Source organism: Muntiacus reevesi, chromosome 11 (genome assembly GCF_963930625.1).
Source record: "Muntiacus reevesi chromosome 11, mMunRee1.1, whole genome shotgun sequence".
NCBI lineage: Eukaryota > Metazoa > Chordata > Mammalia > Artiodactyla > Cervidae > Muntiacus > Muntiacus reevesi.
Window position 1 is genome coordinate 24542776 of NC_089259.1, and position 26203 is coordinate 24568978.

Below are 26203 nucleotides of genomic sequence, written 5' to 3' on the forward strand. Positions count from 1 at the left end.
TTTGACATTGTAAAATACCTCCTAATCTATCATTTGTTTATTAACATCATCTATGGAGATCATTTAACAGATGATAACAAATGATAACAAATAATTTTGATACTATCAAATGCATTACTTAATCCCCTAAAAAGAGAGGTTTGGAAGGTCTTAAATAAGAACCTTTTGGCTGTCATTAAACTGTAAAGATACCTTACAACAATTTCTCCTATAAGCTTTATAGTTTTACCTCTCAAATTTTGGTCTTAAATCTAAGTGGGTTTCACCTTTAATAGGGTAAGAAATACACCTTTGATTTTTTTTAGCAACCATCACCACTATCTAGTTCTAGAACTTTCTCATCGCCCCATTAAAAAAATACAATTTCTAACTCTAGTTCCACTTATTTTAATATTTGAGTATTTACCTTTTTGATTTTAATACTGCCTAATATGACTGCTTCAGACTGACTATAAATTGAAAAATTTCAATGTTTTCTACTCAATAGTTTAGATCCAATAACTATGTATTTATAATTTACAATATTAAAATAAAATAACTGAAGTTAAACAGTATACCTTTGCAGGTGTATGTATCCAGATGGCTGGGTTGAATAAAATGTGATCACAAAGTTGCTTCAGCAAAGGTGCTCCATGAGATAAACCATCAAGGTATTTTGCAAACGATAAAAATTGCTCTAGGACAGCTCTAGTTATATGAACTCTTGATGACTAAAGAAAGAAAGTAGAAATTCAAGCTCATGCTTTTCATTTAGTATTCAGGAAATATGCATGTTTGCCAGGTATGCTTCTTGGCACTGTGGGAAGAGTAGTTAACAAAACACAAAACTGGAAAAAATAAAAATAAAAAACTTACATTCTAATAAGAGAGAAGACAAGGACATCCAATAAACTTAAAAAGGTAGAACATGTAAATATAACAAGTGTATGAAAAGTATGAAAAAAGAACATGAAGTGATGGAAAATGTGTGGAAGGGTGGTTTACAGAGATTTTACTGAGAAGGTAACATTTAACTAATCTGAAGTATAAGGCTCGCAGGCTAGCGATGATTTTGCATTAGTAGGCTGTGTGACAGAACACGGACAGTGAGATCAGCAGCAGTCTGACAAAAATCAGACCAAGCCTCAGAACATAACTTTAGATGAAAACTTCGCAAGATGGAAGAAATAATCCTAAAAAGACAACTGTTATTGCAAGGGGGAGGGAGACAAAGATAAATAAATATTTGAGATACAAAAAAGCAGATTGGTCACTCATTTTAAAGGAATTTTAATACAAAAAATAATACTACTTTAAAATTCTAAACTACTTTAATCATGGATAGGGGAATAAAATTAAAATAGCACAGCAATAGTTAGAACCTGTCTTAGAGATCAGATTTTAGCCTATAAAAGTTGTCATGTGTTTATAAAAACACTTAAGTGATATGAAATCAGATTGACCATTACGAACATTTTCATTTGAGGAACTAATTCATAATCTGGAAACGAGCTTTTAACTTCTCCACCTAATTAAAAGATATGCTTAGAAGCATCAGGTGGGGCCTTTAACATTACTAAAAAAAAAAAAAAGAAAATTTACTTTGTTCTTCACAGCAATTAATACTGTTGGGTAGCTTTTTTTATTCTAAAATTTATCTTCAGGACACATTTTTCTACAATTGTGCTTTTTTATTGGCCACACAAAATCCTACCAGGCATACAGTGAAAGTTCTCTTCAATAACATGTGACCTTTACCTGTAAGTATGAAGTACTTATTCCTTCTATCTTGGATAACTGTTATTTACATACCTTTCTTTCCTGATATTAAAAAAGGATACTATCTTATTCATCTTTTAACTGTCTGGAACCTGCCATAATTCTTCACTAAATGTTTAACTGAATTCATGTCAAATTCAAGAACAGAGTAAGAATAGAACAGATAAGACAAAACACTGATCACAAGAGAATAGAAGGATATCCAATTTTAACATTTTCACTAAGATAGATTGATTGAAAATGTTTTTAATTTATGATATTTGCTTTCATTTTGTCAAGGAAAGCTATTTTAAAAAGAGATTTATTCTTGGATAATTTATAGTTAGTTCCTTAGTCACTCAGTCGTGTCCGACTCTTTGCAACCCCATGGACTGTATCCCACCAGGATCCTCTGTCCATGGAATTTTCAAGGCAAGAATATAAAGTGGGTTGTCATTTCCTACTCCAAGACAATTTATAGTTATAAGTCTGTAAAATGTAAGCTGTGAAATTTAAACTATATGATGTTTCTTTTGTGTGGTAACTGTATACATAATTTGCAAGAAGTGCTATATAAGGGATGAATAAACACATTTGGAAGCATAATCTGGGAAGCTAGAAAAAACTATTTTATTATAATATCTACTCCTTTTGGAGTAATTAAGCCAAATAAGAGTGATGAAAGTTAGAGAGAAATTGCTATGCAGTAAAAAAAGGTCTTCCCCACACTTAGAGCAGCCCACAATGAAATGGATTGCTAAAAATGTTTTTTAAAAACCACTTCTATCTCTCATATATATATAAATAAATATGTGTGTATATATATATATATATATATATATATATACACACACACATATATATATGCAAACTGTAAATTGTGGGAAATTATTTTAATTACTAGAGATGTATCATAAAGTAGCTGATCTTCATTACCCATTTAGCTCCTTATGGACACCAAGATCTATCATTTATGTGTATTATTGTTGTTGTCAAGAGAGAGAGCATCAAAATTTTCACAATGTTAAGTTCAAAGGAGACTGAGACCTAAGTTGATCAGTCAAACTGGAGGGATGGATCTTCTTCAGTAATTGGGAGAGGAGAGCTCTCTCCACTTAGATGTGAAGGCTTATAGCACCAAGTTGGCCCAGCAACTCTACGACCACAAAGAATAATAGCTACCGTACAAAAGCATAACTGTAGGTAGCAGTAGAGAGATAGAGAAAAACCTGGTCTCTGATGACATACATAATTGAGACTTAAGACAAGCTAACCCTGAAGTCCAACTTACTGGATATGTTTCGCTGGCTGTAAGGATCTATTTTCCAACCTTCCCCATCCTATTTCTGTGCTTCCAGTGGGTTTGGCCAGTTGGAGACTCCAGCAGGAAATTAAAGGACAGGAAGAAAATGAAGTCTGGGACATGCATCTCCCTGGCTTCACCCCTTCAGGTCAATACATTATATTCCTTTATTAAAGGCCACACGCTAGTCAGGTATACTTCTCCTATACTTAAAATATCTTTCTATTTGAGTTGTGTTTTAAACATACATTCCTCTCATCTCTTCAAATTTTGATTATTTCCTTTAACGATGCTCAGAAATCTTTTAAAGAGCCTTGTATTAAATGCTTTCAATAATCAAGTTTGAGCACAGCATCTGTTTCCTAACAAGACAACTATTGAGCCACCTATCACTAGACTTCCAGTTACACTAGCAAGCATATTCCCTTAACGCTTAAGATATTTAACAAAATTCTTATTAACCACAACAAAAATACTGAATACATCAAATTGCCTCTAAGTTTTTTTTTTTTAATTCATATTTTGGCAAATAAAACAAAACAAAAATACCTTAAAAGTTTTTCATGAAATAGTCTAAACATTATGAATACGATGGCCTCTCATTAGACTATTTTCTTTAATAATTAACTTGCATCTTCCAAAACAAGGAGATAAAGCTAAGTGACAGTTAACCATTAACTTGTTATTAGTTGATAAATAAAAATGGAACTTTATTATCTACACTACTCACCTAATAGATGAGTATTTAAAAATAAAACAGGTGAAAATTAATCTAAGAAAAAACAAAAAGTTATTTGTTCTTTTACCCTGATGCTGGGAAAGACAACACAAAAGGAGAAGAGGGTGGCAGAGGATGAGATGTTGAGATAGCGTCACTGATTCAACAGACATGAATTTGAGCAAACTCTGGGAGATAGTAAAGGACAGGGAAGCCTGGAGTGCTGCAGTCTATGGGGTCACAAAGAGTTGGACACAACTGAGTGACTGGACAATGACAATAATTCATTTATGTAATCAGATAAATACATAAGCCCTTTTCATTTATTTAATTCAATTCAACAAATACATATAAAAGAAGACATACTTTTAGGTAGAAGATACAGCAAAAAGGTATGAAAACGGTTGTCCCTGTTTTCATGAAGCTGAGGCAAACAATATAGCAGAAGGAAGCAGAAAATAAAAAGTTATAAAAAAAAAAGCCAGATTGGTGCTATAAAAATTAAGCAGGGAAATAATCATTGATGGTTAGCAAAGGAGTACTATTCTATTCCAAGTTATCAGGGAAGACTTCTCTGATAAAGTGTCATAAGCAAAATCATAAATGAAGTGTAGAATCAAGCCATGTGGATATCTATAGAATTACCAAAGCAATGTGCAAAGAAAATGCAAAAGTCCTGTGAAGAGCTCATGTTTACTATTTTAGTTTTTAAGAGAAAGGTCTGCAAAGAGGCCTTTGTATGGTCAGTGTAGATGCAACAGAGAAAGAAAGAATGAGAATGGTAACGTTAGGGGAAGCACGTTGACCGAAACCGCCCACCCTGGCCAGGCACCATAGTAACCATTTGTATGAGTTGTTTTACGACAGGAGGTCCTGGTAAGGAACAGAGAATAAGCGTCCACCAACCAGAAGAGTTCGTGAAAGGTCAAATGGAGACACCACTCATCCGACCACCTCCCAGAATCCTTCTCTCTGGCATCCATCTTGGCTGAACAAGGCATGCACTACCAGGAAGGACTCTTGAGTCAGAATGATTGGCTAAAGACAACCCGGAAACTAATCCTATCACCATAAAACTGCAAGCCATGTGACAAAGCAGTTCTCCTGGGTTCCCTTTCCCAATAAAATCTCTTGCTTTGTTAGCACCTGTCTCCTAGGACAATTCATTTCTGAGTGTTAGATAAGAGCCCAGTTTCGGGCCCTGGAAGGGGTCCCCCTTCCTGCAACAGTAATGGATATGTCAGAGGTAAGAGACTTATGAATTTACTTTGAGAAGGATGGACTAGAATGACCTGGCACATTTTCAAAAGACTAATCTGATTGCAAGCAAAAAATGGACTGTGGGTAACTAGTGGTGAACGATGATGACAGTGTGAATAAAAATGGGCATAGAAACAAGTAGAGTAATGTCAGGAAGCATGTAACAGGAGGCTTCCTGTGTGCTGTTTTGGATCTGTCATGAATCCTCTGTTCCTTATTAATTCCTGAATATTCAGGAATTAAGAGGAGAGGCAATCCTTTCCCAAGGCTGAGGAATCCATGCATTTCCTTCATTAGTTTTTCAATAGTGACAAGTACCCTCTTCCTTCTTATGAACCATATGATAAAAGTGATTGTTTACAACTCTCTCTCTTTAATATGGATCGCCTTATGTTTTGTAAGTCGGGAATTTCAATCTTTATCTTTGCTGAGAAAAACTACCTTGTAAGACAGTATATATGCCCACACCATGTTGAATAAAACACCTTTGCTCCATCAGAGCTTTCTTTCTTTCTCTTTCTTTCTCTCTCTCTCTCTATTTTTGGCTGATTCCCTGGAACGCGAAAGCCGGCTGCGTAACCCAGGGAATATTAGCCTCTTTCCTTCTTTCACTTTCTCATCGTTGACTCCGGACCGCCAGGTTCCGGTTCATTAAAGGACCAACAGAGTAGTAGTAATAAGTAGCTACTAGTCACTGATTCTATGTTTGGATATTAAAACAACACAATATGCTGTCAGAAGGAATTTTCTGTGTAAAAAAGAGTCAAAAAGAAAGAACATTTTTTATCTGAACTACTTGTTGAAGGGCAATACTGCTAATTGAGAAAGAGAAGAGTAAAGGACAAAAGATTTGAAAGGAAAATCAAAGGTAGCAGTTTGGATAATTTAATCTGTGAAGCTTATTAAGCATCTAAGTGGAATTGGATTCAAGGGAGAGGCTGGTAGTTGGAGATATACATTTAAGTATCTGCAGTATAAGGAAAGCTAAGGGAACCCTGAGCTTAATTAGAGTAAAGTGTAAACAGGAAAGTGACAAGATTTCTAGGATTAAGCACAGGACACCACAGGTTTTAAAGTTTAGGAAGAGAAAGGACTAGGAGAGAATTCAGGGAGGCCAAGGAGGTAAGAAGAAAGCAAAGAAATAATGTTGTTACAAAATGCAATTGAACAAAGCAGTTCAAGAAGGAAAGAATGTTAAACTAAAATATCATTAAGTCAAATAGGAGGAAGACTTGACATTGATATAAGCCATTTTAAGAGAAGCGAAAGGATTAGAATGGGAATGTATCTATGACTACATAGGATTCCAGGAATACAAGAATATTTAATTTTGAAAATCAACTAATGTAACTCAGTAAACTAATTAAAAAATGTAGAAAAATCATTATTATCTCAAATAATGCAGAGAAAGCATTTGATGATTAAGAGTGTGAAAATGCAAGTCACAGAGGAAGAGATATTATTGATGCATATCCATAAGGACTCATATCCAAGATATACACAGAATTCCCATGAATCAATAAGACAATGACCAACAATTCAAATGACAAAGGGGAAATACTTTGAATAGGTATTTAGCAAAAGAGCACAACTTCAAGGACAACAAACATGTGAAAATGCTCAACTTAATTTGTAATCAAGGAAATGCACATTAAAACATAAAGTGATCCACAGAATAGAAGACTATCTTTGCAAATCATATATCTAATAAAGGATTAGCATATAGAATAAAAATTTCCTACAATTCAGTAATAAAAAGAAACACCATTTTTTAAAAATGGTCTTTGTAACAAATATTTCTCTAAAAATACACAAATGCTCGACATCATTTAGACATCACAGAAAGGCAAACACAAAAGTGATAAAACATTTCACATCCACTATGATGGCTAGAATACTAAAAAAATCAGACAATAACAAAGGCTTCCAAGGCTGTGAAAAGACTAGAAACTTCATACACTGCTGAGGGACTCTAAAATGATGGAGCTATTATTATTAATCTAATGTTCTTTCTATTTGATTTGAAGACTTTTCACAATATTTTGAATTTTAAGCTAAGTTTTAAGTATATAAATGAATGCTCACTTTAAAATTATACTAATAAACCCTCAGTAAATCTATTAAGTATATTTAAGAAGTAGTTCCTGATAGTGATCATGTCATATACAGCAGTGTCACAAAGGTATTTCATAACATCTAACACATGTAAAATATAATTTAACACAAGTCTTGTAAACAACTCTTAATACTTCAAACATAGGAAAAGAGTATTCTATGATGAAAAATAACTAAATAGACTTAATGAAAACCTTAATAAATTTACTGAAAAAATTATCTGACTAAAAAATGCTGCCTATGATCTCTTTTATAATTTATTATTCCTCTATCCTTCAAGAAAAGTACTTGTTTCAAAGAAAAGACAAGAATTTCAAATGCAGATCAATCTGAGGTTAAAAAAGTATTTCCAAAAGACCTCTAAATTTTATTTCTCGAGAAAAATAAGTTTACTTCTCTTAGTTCAGGTCTCACCTCTATTATTTTCTTGGATAGTTTCATTTACAAAGCATCTGAATGTCATATGAATGTTAATGATTAACTCATAAGAAGAGGTTTGGGAGCACTAATGATGGTGGTAGATATCTCTTAAGGAAAGAAATAAACTTATTTATGAAATATCACTTTACTGTTTGAAGGAAATCACATGATACAATCAAACTCTTGTGAGACCATTACCAGAAACTCAGCACTCATTGCCATCATAGTATAGTTGTAACTAAAGCAAAGGTCATTAAAAAAGCAGGGCATAAATGACACACATAGGAAGAATTACAGTGATCTACTTTGCACTGTTTACACTATGTATTGATTAGAAAAAAATGCTACTTTAAACATTCAAGTATATTAAAATCAGAGACAAAGCAAAAACTAATGCTTCTGTTGCTACCAAATATTGGTTTTTGTTTATTACCTTAAAACTGAGAAAGAAAGCAAAAAGAAAAAAGTAAATCCACTTAAACAAAAATTGATAAAATGTGTAAGAAACTTGGTTTGAACGCAAAAGACAGCAAAGAATCAATTAGAAAAACTAATTAAGAGGAACATTTCTAAATTTGAAGAAAAGCAGATGAAATAATTTTTCTTTAGTTTCTATTTTTACTCAATATTTCTTTATTATATAGATTTCTAACACCCAATTTAGTGTCTATATATACATTCAAGTACAAAACTTAAAAATATTTGTGAATTAACCAAATATGTGACCTCTGCAGTCAATGTAAAGGGGAAACTACAGAAAAAAAGTATAATTAGTGATTTGTCAATGGTCCATCTGTATAAAACCATCAATACATTTCACTTACCTTTTCAAGTAAGTAGCCAATGACTAAAAAGCCTTTTCCACCCAGCATCTGTTCTTGCATGGCTACTGAACTTTTAAGTAGTTCAACCAGGAATGCCAAAAGAGTAGCACTGCATGTAAAGTACAGATAATTCCATTATGTCACCATCAAATATTGATCATAAACACAGTGAGCCATTTTATTAATCTAAAAGGTAACAATCATATTCAATTTTAATCTATTTTGCTGTTATCTTAGTAAGAGTATTTCTCACAAGCATGAAAAAAATAAGGTTTTATCTCTTTAAAATTAAACATTATATGGAAACATAACTATGGAGTTATTTTATATTCCAAGGTAAAATATCTAAGTTTATCTTTATACATATACATTCCTTGAAGGAAATCTTACATAAGAAACATACTTCTCCATAATAAATACTACCATAATATTCTTTCAAAGCCCATGCTCTCTTAGAAAATTTAAAATATTTTAACAATACTGTTTTGGTCATCTTTTTTTTAAAATAAACTTTTCATTTAGACCTATTTTTCAAAAACAACTTAAATATATATATATACATATATTAAAATATCCTGAGAAATATGCAACATATTACTTATGTCCCATACATGCCCTCAGGAAAATTCATGAGAGCAAAGAAAATAAGATGATTTATGCCATACTGAAATAAAAAGTGACAACTGATTACACAATGTATACAGAAATACATAAAAGCACAAAAAGATATGTGCCAGACAAAGATAATGTACTCGGTATGTCTGTGGAATGAAGGAAGAAACAAAAGAAAAAGAAATGATTGCATTACATTAAGCTTTGTTAATGTATTACTTCACAAAATTACACAAACAATTTTCAAATCAGCAGCATTGATATATGGCAGCATTCCTAATCAAGAAAATATATACTCTTCACAGTACATCTTTGTTGTAGTTTATAACAATAAATAACTCCAAGCCAAACTTTATCAATAATTAAAATAATACCCACTTACACTGGTTTATAATATACCCCAAATTGTATATTTACATTCATATAAATTTCTAAATATATTTTAGATTCACAATTACTCATTTCTACATGAAATTAAGAAAATTTGGTAATGAGGAAAATTTGAAGGCTCAAAAGGAACTAAAGTTATTCTATTTTCTGAAGTTACTCTAGTTCTTCAGGTTTCTATAGGATTAAAACCACATTTATCTGATAATGCGGCTACTTTTGTTCAAATCAGAAATATTCTCATAAAAGAGTCACTAGAAAATTAGCATCATTATTATCACTATAAAAATTGATAGTTTAATGAAAGCCTGATAGTTTAAATGGAAAGCTAGGTAGTATATATTAAATATTTTAAATAAAATACTTTGTTACAAGAAATTAAAATTCAATTACATTAACTGGCCCTCTATCTTTAAACCACATAAAAGAAAACTGTAAACTAGTATTGCAAATCACTGATATTCTTGTACTTTGTCCTAAATTCAAAGATAGATATTTGTAAGAAGAACACAAATAGCAAGGAATCCCCTGGGATTTTATTTATTTATTTATTTAATGTTTCTGTTAAGAATACCTACAAGCAATCTAGTCCATTTTACATAAATTTTATTAATAGTCAAAGCCACTTCACAAATAATTGCTTAAGCACTAGCACACATAATAGGTCTGCCTAAGTGTCTGAAAAAAAAAAAAATAAAGAAAACTATTGCATAGAGATTATACAATTTCCTGACCTGTTTATGGAATTCTTAACTATACCTGAGTTAGTGATTTAGTGGGAAAGAACAACTAAGATTCCTAAACATCAGCACTGCCAAAAAGAAAGACTAGAAATGCCTCACCATGGTTCCTATGGTCCAAGAAATAAAATGCGAAGTAAGTATTTCTTACAATAAATCACCCTCCTATATGGAACTATACAAAATGACAAAGATGCCATAGATGTTCTTATTCTTTTACGTCAAAAGGAACACTCTTTCTCAAACAACTAATGAATTAATTAAGACTTCTAAACACGGTGGAGTTCCCTTACAAAATCAGAAATATTAATTTTACTATTCCAAAATATTAACCAAGACTAGCCATATAATGTTAATTTTACTTCAATTTTAACTATGACAACAATTGAAAAGTAAAATGCATTCACTAACAAAAGTATTTTTAATTTATACCTAAAACCCAATGCAATAGCAATACTACATCTTTTCAAAAATATCTTTAAAATAGGTATATTTGACATGGTGGACTTATTAGTAAATAGATGGCCATCTTCGAAGAGGTACATTTTCAAACATAATTTAACAAACTTACCAGTAACTAAAATGCATCGGATTGCTTCAGGGCTCACAATAAACTTGCAAAATTCTGTGTACTGCCATACAAAATTTCTCTCCATTCTTGCCTATTTCCAACTCCCCTAGATACAAAGGCAAATATAAAGGATACTTCAGCCCATTCCTATATCTCCTACATACCACTTCCTGTCTAGACACATCAGTTCATCTGTAGAGGATCTAAATATTTAGGATAAACCAAAAAGCAACTATCTGTGTCAGCCAAAACTAGTATACACAACACAACATTCTTTTGAAAAGTATAGCAATACCCAGAAACAGATTTTCACAGGAATATTTTATTTGATAGAGAAAAAGTAAACTGATTTTTACCTCAGAAAGTCAAATTGCTAAACTTTTCAACAGATAGTACTATAACATGTCCTGTAAGTAGTGATTCTACTTCAGGAATGGTTAAGGGTTTTTAATACTGTCTTTTTTTTTTTAAGGAAAATGACACTAATAACCTACAGGGTTATTTCTTCAAAATAATTACCATCTTTGGATTCTTAATGAATTTTAATTAAGAAATATTTATTTCAAATATACTAATAAAGGGCTAGACCTTAAGCAAAAATGAAGGAAATAATATAATAATACCTCTATGACTTAGCATATTAATAATCTCTTTAGAGCTTACTGGTCCACATTATTAAGAATAACCACAATAGTCTTGGCCCATAAATAACTGATAATAATTAATAACTATGTATAAACATGACTCATCTTTGTTACTAATGAAAAAATATGTACTACCTTTAGGAGTCATTAAAATTTATGTAAATACAGATCTTGATTTTATTTTAATATAACTTAATCCATTTCAATTTCTTCATTATTTTTTAAAAAATAACTAATGTAGATAATCCATGTAATGTGATCTCAATTGTTATTATCTTCAAGGAATTTTACTATTTAAATATACAATATATCATAAAGATAGACCTAAAATATCTGAAATGGTTAAGATTGAATATACAAGCTAAATTCAATTCAAAGACAGTTCTTCGGGTACAGGATACTGGCTTCTCAATTTGCATTGTACTGAAACAATCAAATTACCTCAGCCAGATGGGCTTTTTAAATGCATTAAGAAGAATGGAATTAATAATGTAAAAATCTGAAGGTTTCCCCTGAAATTCAACATCCTCCCCACTTACAAAAGGGTGTTTTTAATCTCTTAAGAAACCTAACAGGCAAAATAACTGTCAGAATAAATTCAGAAGTAGATTAAGTTCTAACAAGATTTAAGGTACCCCGTAACAGAAGAAAATCTTTTGACTTTTTCATATGCTTTCATCTTTTGGGTAGCCCAATCCACTAGTGAGAAACACTGAAATCTTGCAAGAGATGAATAAATGTATAAAATATCTAAAACATAGTTTCTATGCTATTTCTTTCACTACAAAATTCTTCCAAGATGAACGCGATCCTAATAGGAATAAAACTGTAAAAGAAATCAACTCAAGTCCATATCCAAAATAATTTCACACTCAACATAATTAATTTCCAGTGATTCACACAAAAAACATCCCACAAGTTAGAGGAGTTAAATCCATTCACGGTTCAAAATTAGAAAGGTCTAAACCAAAAGTTTCTAACTCCAGGTACTTTTGGCAGTCACTTTTGGACCAAATGTTTCTGAAGATGCTATCTCAAAAGACTGCTACCTAACTGGCTACTTAGGCAATAAACCCTGGTACACAAATTGTCACATTCATCATTTCAGACATCAAATGGAGATACATGCCGAAATAAGTAAAATACATTTATCTTCAGTCAAATAAGGAAAACAGTGAAATGTGGTACAGCAAAATGTGAGGACAGATGAAATACACTGGGAAGCACATGAAATCATTAGGCCCTAAGCCATGAAATCTCTCCTCAGTAATTTCTATCTTTTCTTTCAGCTTCAGAACTGAATTGCTATCACTGCCTTGGCTGTCAAGGAACATTATTTAAAGGTCCTACTAAATATTAGTCAGGCTATTACATGTTTTTACCTTTGTTGCTCTGGTAACAGATTTTATGTTTCATCAGCCTATTTTGTTTCTGACAAGATATATTAGAGCGAAAAACTGTAACTGAAATCTTTCAAAGTTTGTCTTATGAAGAAAATGAAATTTTAAAATTTGTACATGTAAAGGAATAAATTCCAAACCTCTTCTGGCAGGCATCATTATGTGTAAGTTTATAGCATTTACCAGAATTTACACAGTATGACAACCAAATAGCCTTTTGATGATCTCTGTTCAGAGTTCTCTATAAACAACCAACAGGTATTTATTAAAAGGTTCCAATGTAAAAAAAGACAATGCTTAAAGCCTATTTGTAATTTAATTTCAGCCAAAGGATGTTCACAATGCTCTAAATGTCCTAGAATCTTTACAAAAGCTTTCTGGACATGTTACAAGTGGCACCACCACTGTACATGTAACCCGTGAATACATGCAAAATTTAGATTTAATGATGTAACTCCCTAATGCCTAAGAACTTCAAAGCTTCAAAGGAAAAATAGAGATAAATTATAACGACAAATAGGTGATCTTAACTATATATTCATATGCTAACGCCTTTCAAGAGTAAAACATGCAAAGCAGGGAGGCCAAATAGCCAGGTTCTTCTGATGCTGGATCTACTTTCAGCCAAGCCCCAGCCTATTTTACAAAGGTAGGATTAAAAGCATACCTTGTAAGTGCTGAAACCGCCATAAAATAAAATAAATATTAAAACAGTTAGCTACACAGAAATAATTATTTGATAGTTAAGACTTCACATATGTTTAGGAATTTTCTATCCTTTTCATAATTTATTTCAATTTTTTAAATGATCTTAGTAAAATCAACTCCTTTACTTCTTTTCTGTGTGTTTGTGTGTGTATATAACATGTTATTGTAATTCCACCACAATCAAGATAAAAACAAGTTCAATCACACACAAAAATACTCATTTATCCTATCCCCTTAGACCTTTACAGTCACATTCTCCCAACAGCCAAAACAACCTTGGATATCTACTTATCTCTGATAGTGATATAGTTTTGGCTTTTCAAGAAATGTTATATAAATAGAATCATACAGTATGTAATCTTAATATGTATTTCTTGACCGAAATATATTGTCTGAGAATCATCCAAATAGTTGCATATATCATAAATCTTTTTTAACTTTTAATTGATGAAGAGTATTCCCTTGAATAAACAGACTGTCTAAAGGGCACATCCCAATTGTACCTGTGCATGTTAAGTCGCTTAAATTGTGTCTGACTCTTTCTGATCATATGGACCATACCCTGGCAGGCTTCTCTGTCCATGAGATTCTCCAGGCAAGAATAATAGAGTGGGTTGCCAGGCCCTCCTCCAGGGGAACTTCCTGACACAACCCAGGGATTTTACACAACGTAAAACCCTGTCTTTTACGTCCCCTGAATTTGCAGGCGGGTTCTTTACCACTAATGCCACCTGGGAAGCCCAAATTGTACCAAGATTATGGCAATTATGAACAGGACTACTATAAACATTCACATAAAGGTTTTTGTGTGAACACTTTTCACTCATTTTCTCGCAAATACAAATCCAGGAGTTAAAAGCTGTTATGTAAGTACATGTTTAACTTTATAACAAACTGCCAGCTGTCAGAATGGCTGTACCATTTGCCAGTCCCACCAGTAACATGTTCTAGTTGCTCTTCATCCTTGCTAGCACTTGGCTTCATGCATATTTCATTTTTTTTTAGCCCTTCTAATAATGTTCAGCTACATCTCAGAGCATTTTAAATATATCTGATAAGAATGCTAAACATTTTTTCATGTGTTATTTTGACATCCTTATACCTTCTTTCATGAAATATTTGCTCAGTATCTGCCCATTTTTAAAAACTGGATTTTATGCTTTCTTACTAAGTGTTCAAGAGTTATAAAGATGGTCTTGATATACGTCCTTTGTCAAATAAGTGACTTTCTATCATGTTCCTCCAATCTGTAAAATGTCTTCTCATTGTTTCTCTTATACTGTAGAATATTTTAACTTAGATGAAGCCAGTGTCAAATTTGCCAATCTTTTTCTTGTATATATCACACTTTTGGGTCATGTCTAAAATGACTTTTTCTAGCCTAGATCACAAAGATTTTCTCCTATGTTTTCTCAAAGAGTCCTATAGTTTTATATTTGATATTTACAGTTGATATTTGAGTTAGTTTTTATTAAGGTGTGAGGTTGTAGTCAAAATTCATTTTTAGCATACAACTATCCTTCCTCCTTTAGGGAGATTTTGCACCTTTGATAAAAACCAAACAAACAAAAGTAAGAGTACCTATTTTAGTTTTAGACAGAAAAGACTTCAGGGGAAGGAAAGTATCAGAGATTATGAACAGCATTACCCAATGATAACAGAGTCAATTTTCTAAGAAGACAACACCTAAAGTGTATATACCTAACAACAGTGTCTAAAACTATGTGAAACAAAAACTGATATAATAAGGAGAAATAGATGAAATCATTATCATAGTTAGAGATTTCAGCATCCCTATCTCAGAAAAGGACAACTTGTGGTTAGAAAATCGGTTATGACTTAGTTGAACACAACAATAAACAAACAGCTGGAGATAACTGACAACTATATCCTACTTCATTCAACCACAGCAGAATAAACATTTCTCTCAAGCTCACACAGAACATTCACTAAGACAGACTGCATTCGGGGAAATGAAACACATCTAATAAATTTAAAATGATGGAAATTACACAGTCTACTCTCAGATCACAATGAAATTAACTAGAAACCAGAAAGACCTTAAACAGAAAGACAAATGGAAAATCCCATAATGTGAACATTAAACAATACACTTCTAAATAAAACATGAGTCAAGAAACCTTGAGAGACATTAAAAATATTTTGAATGAAGAAATGAAAATGAAAATACGACCTATCAAAATTTGTGGAATAAAATGAAAGCAATGATTCCTGGGAAATTTATAGCATTGAATGCCGTGATACTGTGATTTTATTAAGAAATATTTATTCGTTCCTGACCCCCATTTCTGACACAGAGCTCTGACACAAAGCTCCCTTTAAATTTCTTAAGGGAGGGGAGCAATAAAGGTGTCTTTTGTCATGTTACTGAAATGACCTTTAGAATTTACTTAAGGATGAAAGCTAGTTGCCAACACAACCAACCATATAATCAGAGGTTTGGAACTTTCAGTCCAGTCCCTCCCTCCTCCTACCTATTTACCTCCAGGGAGGGCAGAAGAGCTGGAGACTGAGTTCAATCACCAACAGTCAATGATTTAATTGGTGATGCCAATATAATGAAGCCACTATTTAAAAAAAAAAAAGAACAAGGCTGGGAGAGATGCCAGGTATGTGAATAAAAGAAGGTGCTAAAAGTCTGGAACATCTGGAGAGGGAATGAATGCTCTGTGTCCTTTCCACACAGCTTGCACTGTGCATCTCTTCCATTTGGATGTCCACCTGTATCCTTTATCATCTTTTTATAATACACTAGTGCTACTGCTACTGCTAAGTCACTTCAGTCATGTCCGACTCTGCGTGACCCCATCCCTGGGATTCTCCAGGCAAGAACACTGGAGTGGGTTGCCATTTCCTTCTCCAATGCATAGAAGTGAAAAGTGAAAGTGAAGTCGCTCAGTCATGTCTGACTCTTTGCGACCCCATGGACTGCAGCCCACCAGGCTCCTCTGTCCATGGGATTTTCCAGGCAAGAGGACTGGAGTGGGGTGCCAATGCCTTCTCCATCCAGTAAATAAAATGTTTTCCTAAGCTCTGGGAACCACTCTAACAAAGTAATAGAATTCAAGGATGGGATGGTTGAACTTCCAGTTTATGGCCAGTCAGTGAGAAGTACTAGTAACGACTTGGACTTGCAACTGGCATCTTAAGTCCAAGGAGGAGGTTATCAGAACCTACAATCTATAGTCAGTTGGTGACTTGCAACTGGCAACTAAAGTGAAGAAAGTAAGTCCTGTGAGACTGAGCCCTTAACCTGTGGGATCTGATGCTATGCCAGATTTGATTGTCAGAACTGAGTTAAATTATATAATACTCAGCTGGTGTCACAGAGAATTTCTTGGTGGTATGGAAGGAAAACAACACTTCTGCATGTTGAAACAGGGGTGTTCAGACCTCTGGAATGAGGTAATTTTTTTTTTTAATATATTAAAAAAAAGACCTAAAATCAACAATATAAATTTCTAATTTAATAAGCTACAAAAAAAGAGAGTAAATTCAATTCAAAGTAAGCAGTAAAAATAAATAATAAGAATCAGAATATAAATCAAAGAAATTGAAAATAGGAAATCAATTAAAGCAAAAGCTGATTCTTTAAAAAGATCAATAAAATTGATAAGCCTCTGGCCAAACTAGCAGAAAAGAAAAAGAAATACTAGTATTAGAAATAAAAGAAGAAACATAGCCACACATCTCATGAAAATCAAAATAACAATAAAAGAAAGTGTGAGCAATTTTATGCTGACAGATTTGAAAACCTAAATGAAATTCAGAACCATCTGCCAAAAGTCACACAAGAAGAAATAAACATTTTGAACATACCTTCATCTATTAAAAAAAACTGAATCAACAATTAATAAGCAGAAATCACCAATCCCAGATGGGTTCATTGGTGAATTCTACCTAACACTAAGGAAGAAATTATACCAGCTCTCTACAGCTTTTTCAGAGCATGGAAGCAGAGGAACTATTTTCCTAAATCATTATATGAAAAACTAGAATGAGTTAGGAAAAACTATTCAATGAAAAACCGTCACTCAAACCAAAACCAGACAGTCATAATAAGTACATTATAGACCAATATCTCCCATGAACAGATATGTGAAAATTCTCAACAAAACCTGGCCAAATTGAATTTAAACAAGATAAAAGAATTATACACCATAAGCAAATGAGATTTATTCAAAGTATGCAAGACTGGCTCAAGATTAAAAAGTCATTTTATGTCATCCAACACCCATTACAAAGCGTCCCTGGTGGCTCAGTGGTAAAGAACATGGTTCCAATGCAGGAAACTCAAGTTTGATACCTGGGTTGGGAAGATCCTCTGGAGAAGAAAATGGCAACTCACTCCAGTATCTCTGCAAGGGAAATCCCATGACAGAGGAGCCTGCTGTGCTATAGTCTATGGGGTCACAAAAGAGTCAGACATGACTTAGCGACTAAACAACACCAACAACAATCACCCATCACAGCAATATGCCAAAAAAAATTCTCAAGTTCATATCTATGGATTTGGAAAAGCACTGGACCCAATCCAACAGCCATTCATGATAAAAACTCTCAGGGAACTAGGAATATAGGGAAACTTTCTCAACTTGATAAAGACTATAAAAAACCTACAGGTAATGCATTTAATGATGAAAAATTCAATTTTCCCACTAAGATCAAAAAGAAAGTAAGGATGCCCCCTTTCACCACCCCTTATCAACACTACACTGGAAGTCTTTGCTAATATGATAAGACAAGAAAAGGAAATAAAATATTTATAAATTGGGAAAGGAAACACAAAACTGTTTTTGTTCACAAACAGTACGATTATCTATTTTAACAATCTAAAATAACTAATAAAAAAAAACTCCAGGAACTAATAATCTATTAGTTTATTCATTGCTGGTGGGAATGAAATGGTACAGACATTTTGGAAGACTTTGGAGGTTTTTTATGGGACTAAACATACTTCTACCAGGTAATCCAGCAATTATGATCCTTTGTATCTACCCAAAGGTGTTGAAAACGTATGTATACACTAAAACATGCACACGGATATTTACAGAAGCTTTATTTTTAATTGCAAAAACTCAGAAGCAACAAAGATGGCCTTCAGCAGATGAATGGAAAAATAAACTGTGATACATTTAGACGAATATATATTCAGTGCTAAAAATAAATGAGCTATCAAACCATGAAAAGATATGGAGGCACTTTAATTGCATATTACTAAGTGAAACAGGATAATCTGAAACAGTTGCACACTACATGATTTCAATTATATGACATTCTGGAAAAGGTAAAATTATGAAGACCATAAAAAGATCAGTAGCTGCCTGGGGACATTTGAAAGGGTAAAACAAAAAATACATTTAGGGAAGTGAACAAACTTTTTATGATATTATAATGATGTCTATATGGCATTGTACTTTTTTCAAACCTATAAAATATATGACACCAAGAATGAGGTCTTAAATATGGAGTTTAAGTGATTATGATCTATCAAAATATATTCATCCTTTTTAAAAAAGATCTTAAGATTTTGGTGACTGACACCGATTATAGGGGAGGGTATGTATTTGTGAAGAAAGGGAGTATATGAAAAATCATCTCTGCTACTTCCTTTCAATTTTATTATAAACCTGAATTTCTCTAAAAAATAACAAAAATAACGATAACTTAAAAATAAAAATAAATAGAAATAAAAAGAATGTCAAAAGTAAGAGAAAATGAAGAACAGGTTATGAGCTTTTATTTGAAGGAGGTTCAGTCTGAGATAACTTCCTCATGATTTGGGGTATATGAGCCTAAATATAAGGATGCTAGAGAAAAACCTCTGGGTGTTTTCCATCCAGGTAATAAGACCATGAAACCAGAAACAGAATAAAATAAAAGTCAATAAATTTACAATACCAAATTAATTAGAATGTCCTGATGGCACCTTATTAATTATTTTATTAAAGATTCCACTCATTGCACCTAAAGGTCATCATATCCACAGGAGGGAACAGGAAGACAGCAGAAACACTTGGGAGATTTACACAGTTTCCACCAGAAATATTCTGTGCTTCTGAGTACAAACTGTGAATATTCAGGCATATGGTAATTTTTCTCAGAAAAGCTAGTGATACTTATGTTAGTTTTAGACTGTATGAATATCATAATATCAAAATGAATGAAACAATTTACCTTATTTCAGAAGCAATATAAAGACATATAAAAACTAAAATAAATAAATGCTATTATTCCATGCATAAAATAACATCTTCAGTTAGAAAATATTATTAAAACATTGAAGGACAGAGAATGTGGATATGCAAACTAGAAGAAAATCAAGGCACAAATGCATAAAGATGTGACTGGTTAACAAAATTCCTGAAATTAATAATTTGTATTTCATTCCTTTGCCAAAACAATGCCTTTCTTTGTTTGTTTTTGGTCAAAGATAAAGCAGAAGCCTTCCTTTATGGCAGGAAAAATTCACAAAGCAAAATTATGTGTTGTAAATTAAAACAGCACAAAGTAAGATAGCACTAAAAACAAGTTTCAGTAAATGTAAAGGAAACTTTTTATGAAGGAATCATTGTAGAAAAGTGACCATTTATGGAGAACACTTTAAAATGGACTGTAGAAAAAAAGCTTATTTGAAAAGTGAATGTAATCAGACATCATAAGTCTGAAATAAACAAAATGTCCTTTTTTGTTGATAGCTGACAAACCCATTAAGCTGTTAGATGTACTATAAACTGTATTACCAGATATCTTCTGTAAAGGATTCACTGAGCAAAAAAACTTTGCTGACAAAGAAGAAAAGGCTATTTCAACATTATACTATAATTTTCCTATGTTTCAGGCAGAATATTTTAATTTTTATTTACAGATTAATTTCCACAATGAATTCAATGTAAATTCCATTTTACTTTACTTAAATCTCACTAAACAAATTATTTGGTTTTCCTCCTTTAATAGTAATAGGGGTGTGTGTGTTGTTGTTGCTATTGTTTCGTCACTAAGCCATGTCCAACTCTTTTGCAACCTCGTGGACTGTAGCCCACCAGGCTCCTATGTTCATGGGACTTCCCAGGCAAGAATCCTGGAGTGGGTTCCATTTCCTTCTCTGGAGGATCTTCCCGACCCAGGTTTGAACTTCAGTCTCCTGCACTGCCTGGTACGTTCTTTACTACTGTGCCATATGGGAAGCCCCAGTAGTGGTATACATACATCAAAGATATTTTCTGAGTCTGTTTCGCTTCAAAGAACACTTTCATTACCAGTTTTATAAACTTAAAAAAAAAAAAAAGCCAAAATTGCAAATATGCATCTAAAGAAGTGAAAGATATATAAATTCCTAAAAAATATACAGAAGATAATTCTACAGATACAGAGTTTTAAATGTTTAAATACTTCTGGAAACCAAAATGACGATAATTATATTCTACATATACAAACAACAACCTCCATAACGGACAGAACCATTACAAACAAGAACTGATTTCACTTCTTTAGCCTATAGAAAGCATGCGCATTTCATTTTTTATGTCAGTTCCAGTGAAACATATGGAGAAATATTTGATATTATATGTATAACAGGCACTTTTCCCTGAACTAAAAACCAGAAAACATGGACAAAGAATTTTTATGTCATTTTGAAGTGAAAGTGGAAATTTAGGTTGTTAAGACACAGAAATGCTAAAATTTTCCGGTAATTTTGTTAGTTTATATATGACAATGATATTAATCAGGACTTCAAAATGAAAACTTAATTATTAGAGAGGCTATAAAATTTAAGAATATTACTGGAATATCTTTGGCTAGCAAGATAGTTTTTAGGGAAAAAAATCAATTTACACCCACTAAACAAATGAGTCATAAATACGAGAGTATTCTTAATTATAAGATCATTGACACAAATGCTTTATGGGATTTGCTAAATTTTTTATAGCTTATATTCAATCAAACAGTCTATTAAACAACCTGTATTATAACTAGAAAGAGAAAGAACACTTCTCTGATAAAAATATTTATAACAAGAATTACAAGAATTCATTTACATGATCACTTGTGGTTGGTTTTTAGTTTATAAAATTTGTCAGTTAAAAATAGCATTAAAATACATTTTAGTAACACAAAATTGCATCACATAAAATAGACTACCTACTATTCTCTGAGGAAATAAAACTCAATAATGCTTACTACATACCAGAGGCTCCTTGTGATAGATATTTTATATATTCTATCTACCTTAATTCATATTACTATCAGATAAAGACCACATTACTAAAATCACTCCACATCTTGCAAAGGTGATTCTTAAAAGAGACACGGAAGTACAGAACAGACTTTTGGACTCTGGGGGAGAAGGTGAGGGTGGGATGTTTCGAAAGAACAGCATGTATATTATCTATGGTGAAGCAGATCACCAGCCCAGGTGGGATGCATGAGACAAGTGCTCGGGCCTGGTGCACTGGGAGGACCCAGAGGAGTCGGGGGGAGAGGGAGGTGGGAGGGGGGATCGGGATGGGGAATACGTGTAACTCTATGGCTGATTCATGTCAATGTATGACAAAACCCACTGAAATGTTGTGAAGTAATTAGCCTCCAACTAATTTAAAAAAATTAAAAAAAAAAAAAAAAAAAAGAGTTAATCATGGCAGTTCAGAGTGAGAGTTCCAGAATCAGGCTTTCAGAATTGTAATTCTGGTCCTAATCTGCCACTTAATCTCTGCGACGTTTAACAGGCATGAAATTTTTCTCTCCCTTATCAGCAGAGAGGATTAAATGAGATAATATACACAGCTAATGGCACACAGTAAGCACTTATGAATGCCTTGTGTTAGTACTACACACCCTCAGATAGCCCCAGCACCTAAGAAGAGAGAGTTCAAAACAGAATACAAGTTTGAGCCTTAGTCTGCCCTAACAACAAAAGATGCACAACACTGTCTCTAAAAAGAACTACTCAGTGTATTTTTAATCCTTTGATATACAAAATCCTACTAATATCTTGTGCCAGTAAACAGGTATTTTTTCAGAACACATTATTGCTAAGTCAAACAAATGGGGAAGATTTGTTTTGCTTTCTATCATCTATAGAATTCAGTAACATGTACTAAAAAAAGAGGCTGGGGGCTAAGTCGGAGAAGACAGGACATTAATAGTTAATGTCTTGATATATGATCATTCAAATCAAAGGAAAATGGTATTTCTAATATACAGACTCTTCATTACACACAAAATACAGAAGCCATGATTATTTCAAGATTAGAGTTATACTTCTTGAAATCATTTATTAAACATTTGTTTATTATTTACTCATTAGATAAGTATTTACTAAATGTTTAGTGAAAGGCAATTTGTTTAATTATTGCTCTCAACAACCACTTGACAGAATGGGATTGAAAAGTCCAATATAAACATTATTAATCCATGAGAAATGAAAAAACTTCCAAATAGCTTTCATCACCGGCAGAATTAGTCAAGGTAAAGATTGAGAATCATTATGAATAGGACGGAATCATTCTACCAACTTTGCCTAGATGACTTAGTCAAAAAAAATCACATTAAAAATACTGTATGTGTTTTCAAAAGCTATCATTTATCACATTTTTGGTTCACTTTTTGTTTGTTTCATGATAAAGGCTAAACTATCTGTCAAAAGAAAAAGCAGTGAAAACTCTTACTATTGGATATATAATGGAGATGCTAATGGGGTAGCTACAAAATCTAAAAACCAGCTAAAGAACACCATCTCAAATCCTTGTAGGTGTTTTATAATTTGATATTGGCTTCCAAACATGGGTTAACACATTCCTCACTTTTAAACCACTATACCTAGAAAATGGATAAACAGTTCACAATCAGTTTTAATCACTACAACTGAAATTCAAAGTATGAGTCCACCTTTATCACTTAAATAAGTAATTCTCCATTGTAAATAACATCATTGGTAGAACAGCTCAAACAGAAAATAATATGGCTCCTACCATAACAACTAATCTCTATGCTTGATGAAATATATTTTAAATATAAAACTGTAGTATTAGGATAATCTTAAATAACCTACTGTCATTCGAATAACAAACGCAGCATATATTCGGTGCCTATTGTATCAATCTATGTATTTTATTGCACTTAATTTAATAATCTAGTGAGCTATTATTATTCTAATTATATAATGGTAGAAACTAAAGAACAAAATAGATAACACACTCAAAGTTGTATTAATGATCAATGCTATATAACACAACACTGCAAAGCAATTATACGCCAAAAAACACTTTTTAAAATAATCATTGTTGCTGTTGTTGTTCTTCTTCAGTCCCTAAGTCACGTCTGACACTTTTAGACCCTACAGACTACAGCACCCCAGGCTTCCCTGTCCTTCACTATCTCCCGGAGTTTGATCAAACTCAGTGATGCCATCCAACCGTCTCATCCTCTGGGGCTGCTTTGTCCTACTGCCCTCAATTTTTCCCAGCATCAGGGTATTTTCCAATGAGTTAGCTCTTCACATCAGGTGGCCAAAGTACTGCAGCTTCAGCATCAGTCCTTCCAATGAATATTCAGGACTGATTTCCTTTAGGATTGATTGGTTTGATCTCCTTGCTGCCCAAGGGACTCTCAAGAGTCTTCTCCAGCACCATACTCAAAAGTATCAATTCTTCTGCACTCACCTCCTTTATGGTCCAACTCTCACATCCATACATGACAACTGGAAAAATTAGCTTTAAATATACAGAACTTTGTTGGAAAATTGTGTCTTTGCTTTTTAATACTCTGTCTAGCTTTAGGTTTGTCACAGCTCTCCTTCCAAGGAGTATCTTCTAATTTCATGGCTGCAGTCACTATGTGCAGTGCTCTTTGAGCCAAAGAAAATAAAATCTGACACTGTTTCTACTTTTCCTCCCATCTATTTCCATGAAGTGATGGGACAGGATGCCATGATCTTAGTTTTTGGAAGTTGAGTATTAAGTCAGCCTTTTTACTCTCCTCTTTTACCCTCATCAAGAGGCTTTTTAGTTCCTCTTAGCTTTCTGTCATTAAAGTGGTATCATCTGCATATCTGAGGTTGTTGGTATTTCTCCTGGCACTCTTGATTCCAGTCTGTGCTTTCATCCAGCCCGGTATTTCGCATGATGTACTCTGCATATAAGTTAAATAAGCAGGATGGCAATATACAGCCTTGATGTACTCCTTTCCCAATTTGGAACCACTCTGCTGTTCCATGTCCGATTCTAACTGTTCCTTGTTGACCTGCATAAAGGTTTCTCAGGAGGCAGGTAAGGTAGTCTGGTATTCCCAGAATTGAAGAATTTTTCACAGTGTATTGTGATTCACACAGTCAAAGGCTTTACTGTAGTCAATGAAGCAGAAGTAGATTTTTTTCTGGAATTCCCTTGCTTTTTCTATGATTCAACAGATATTGGCAATTTGATCTTTGGTTCCTCTGCCTTTTGTAAATTCAGCTTTTACAGCTGGAAAATCCTGGTTCATGTACTATTGATGCCTAGCTTGAATGATTTTGAGTATCACCTTGCACACAAGTGAGATGACCACAATTGTACAATAGTTTGAATTCTATGGCACTGCCTTTCTTTGGGATTAGAATGAAAACTGATCTTTTCCAGTCCTGTGGCCACTGCTGAGTTTTCCAGATTTGCTGGTATATTGAGTGCAGCACTTTAACAGCATCATCTTTTAGGATTTGAAGTAGCTCAGCTGGAATTCCATCACTTTCACTAACTTTGTTCGAGTAATGTTTTCTAAGGCCCATTTGACTTCACACTCCAGGATGGCCGGCTCTGGGTGAGTGATCACACTGTCTTGGCTATCCAGTAAGACCTTTTTGTATAGTTCTGTGTATTCTTGCCACCTCTTCTTCTGCTCCTGTTAGGTCTTTGCTGTTTCTGTCCTTTATTGTGCCCATCTTTGCATGAAGTGTCCCTTCAGTATCTCCAATTTTCTTGAAGAGATCTCTAGTCTCTCCCATTCTGTTGCTTTCCTCTATTTCTTTATATTGTTCACTTAAGAAGGCTTTCTTCTCATTCCTTGCTGGTCTCTGGAACTCTCTTCAGTTAGGTATATCTTTCCCTTTCTCCTTTGCCTTTCACTTCTCTTCTTTCTATTTGTAAGGCCTCCTCAGACAACCATTTTGCCCTCCTGCATTTCTTTTTCTTGGGGATGGTTTAGGTCACCACCTCCTGTACAATGCTATGAACCTCTGTCCATAGTTTTTCAGGCACTCTGTCTGCCAGATCTAATCCCTTGAATCTACTTGTCACCTCCACTGTATAATCATTAGTGATTTGATTTAGGTCATACACTGGAGGTTTTTCCTACTTTCTTCAATTTAAGCCTGAAATTTGCAATAAGGAGCTGATGATCTGAGCCACAGTCACTTTCCGGTCTTGTTTTGATGACTGTATAGAGCTTCTCCATCTTTGACTGCAAGAACATAATCTGATTTCAGTACTGACCATCTGGTGACATTCATGTGTAGAATCATCGCTTTTGCTATTGGAACAGGATATTTGCTACGACCAATGTGTTCTCTTGGCAAAACTCTTGTTAGCGTTTGTCCTGCTTCATTTTGTAGTCCAAGGCCAACCCTGTCTGTTACTCCAGGTATCTCTTTGACTGCATATTTTTGCATTCTAACTGCCTATAATTAAATGGACATCTTTTTTTGATGTTAGTTCTAGAAGGTCTTGTAGGTCTTCAAAGAGCTGTTCAACTTCAGCTCCTTCAGCCTCTGT

General features: G+C 33.4%; 1 protein-coding gene across 7 annotated transcripts in view; it reads right to left on the minus strand.

Annotated features, from left to right (window-relative positions):
• The window catches only part of NBEA (neurobeachin), a 652386-nt gene that overhangs the window by 469896 nt on the left and 156287 nt on the right, over positions 1–26203 (minus strand). For all 7 annotated transcript variants that reach the window (XM_065901711.1, XM_065901709.1, XM_065901706.1 and 4 more), the window contains exons 11-12: positions 8378–8486; positions 558–710 (exon numbers count right to left, since the gene is read on the minus strand). In XM_065901711.1, the coding sequence (XP_065757783.1) occupies positions 558–710; positions 8378–8486 (262 nt within the window). The remainder of the gene's footprint in view (positions 1–557; positions 711–8377; positions 8487–26203) is intronic.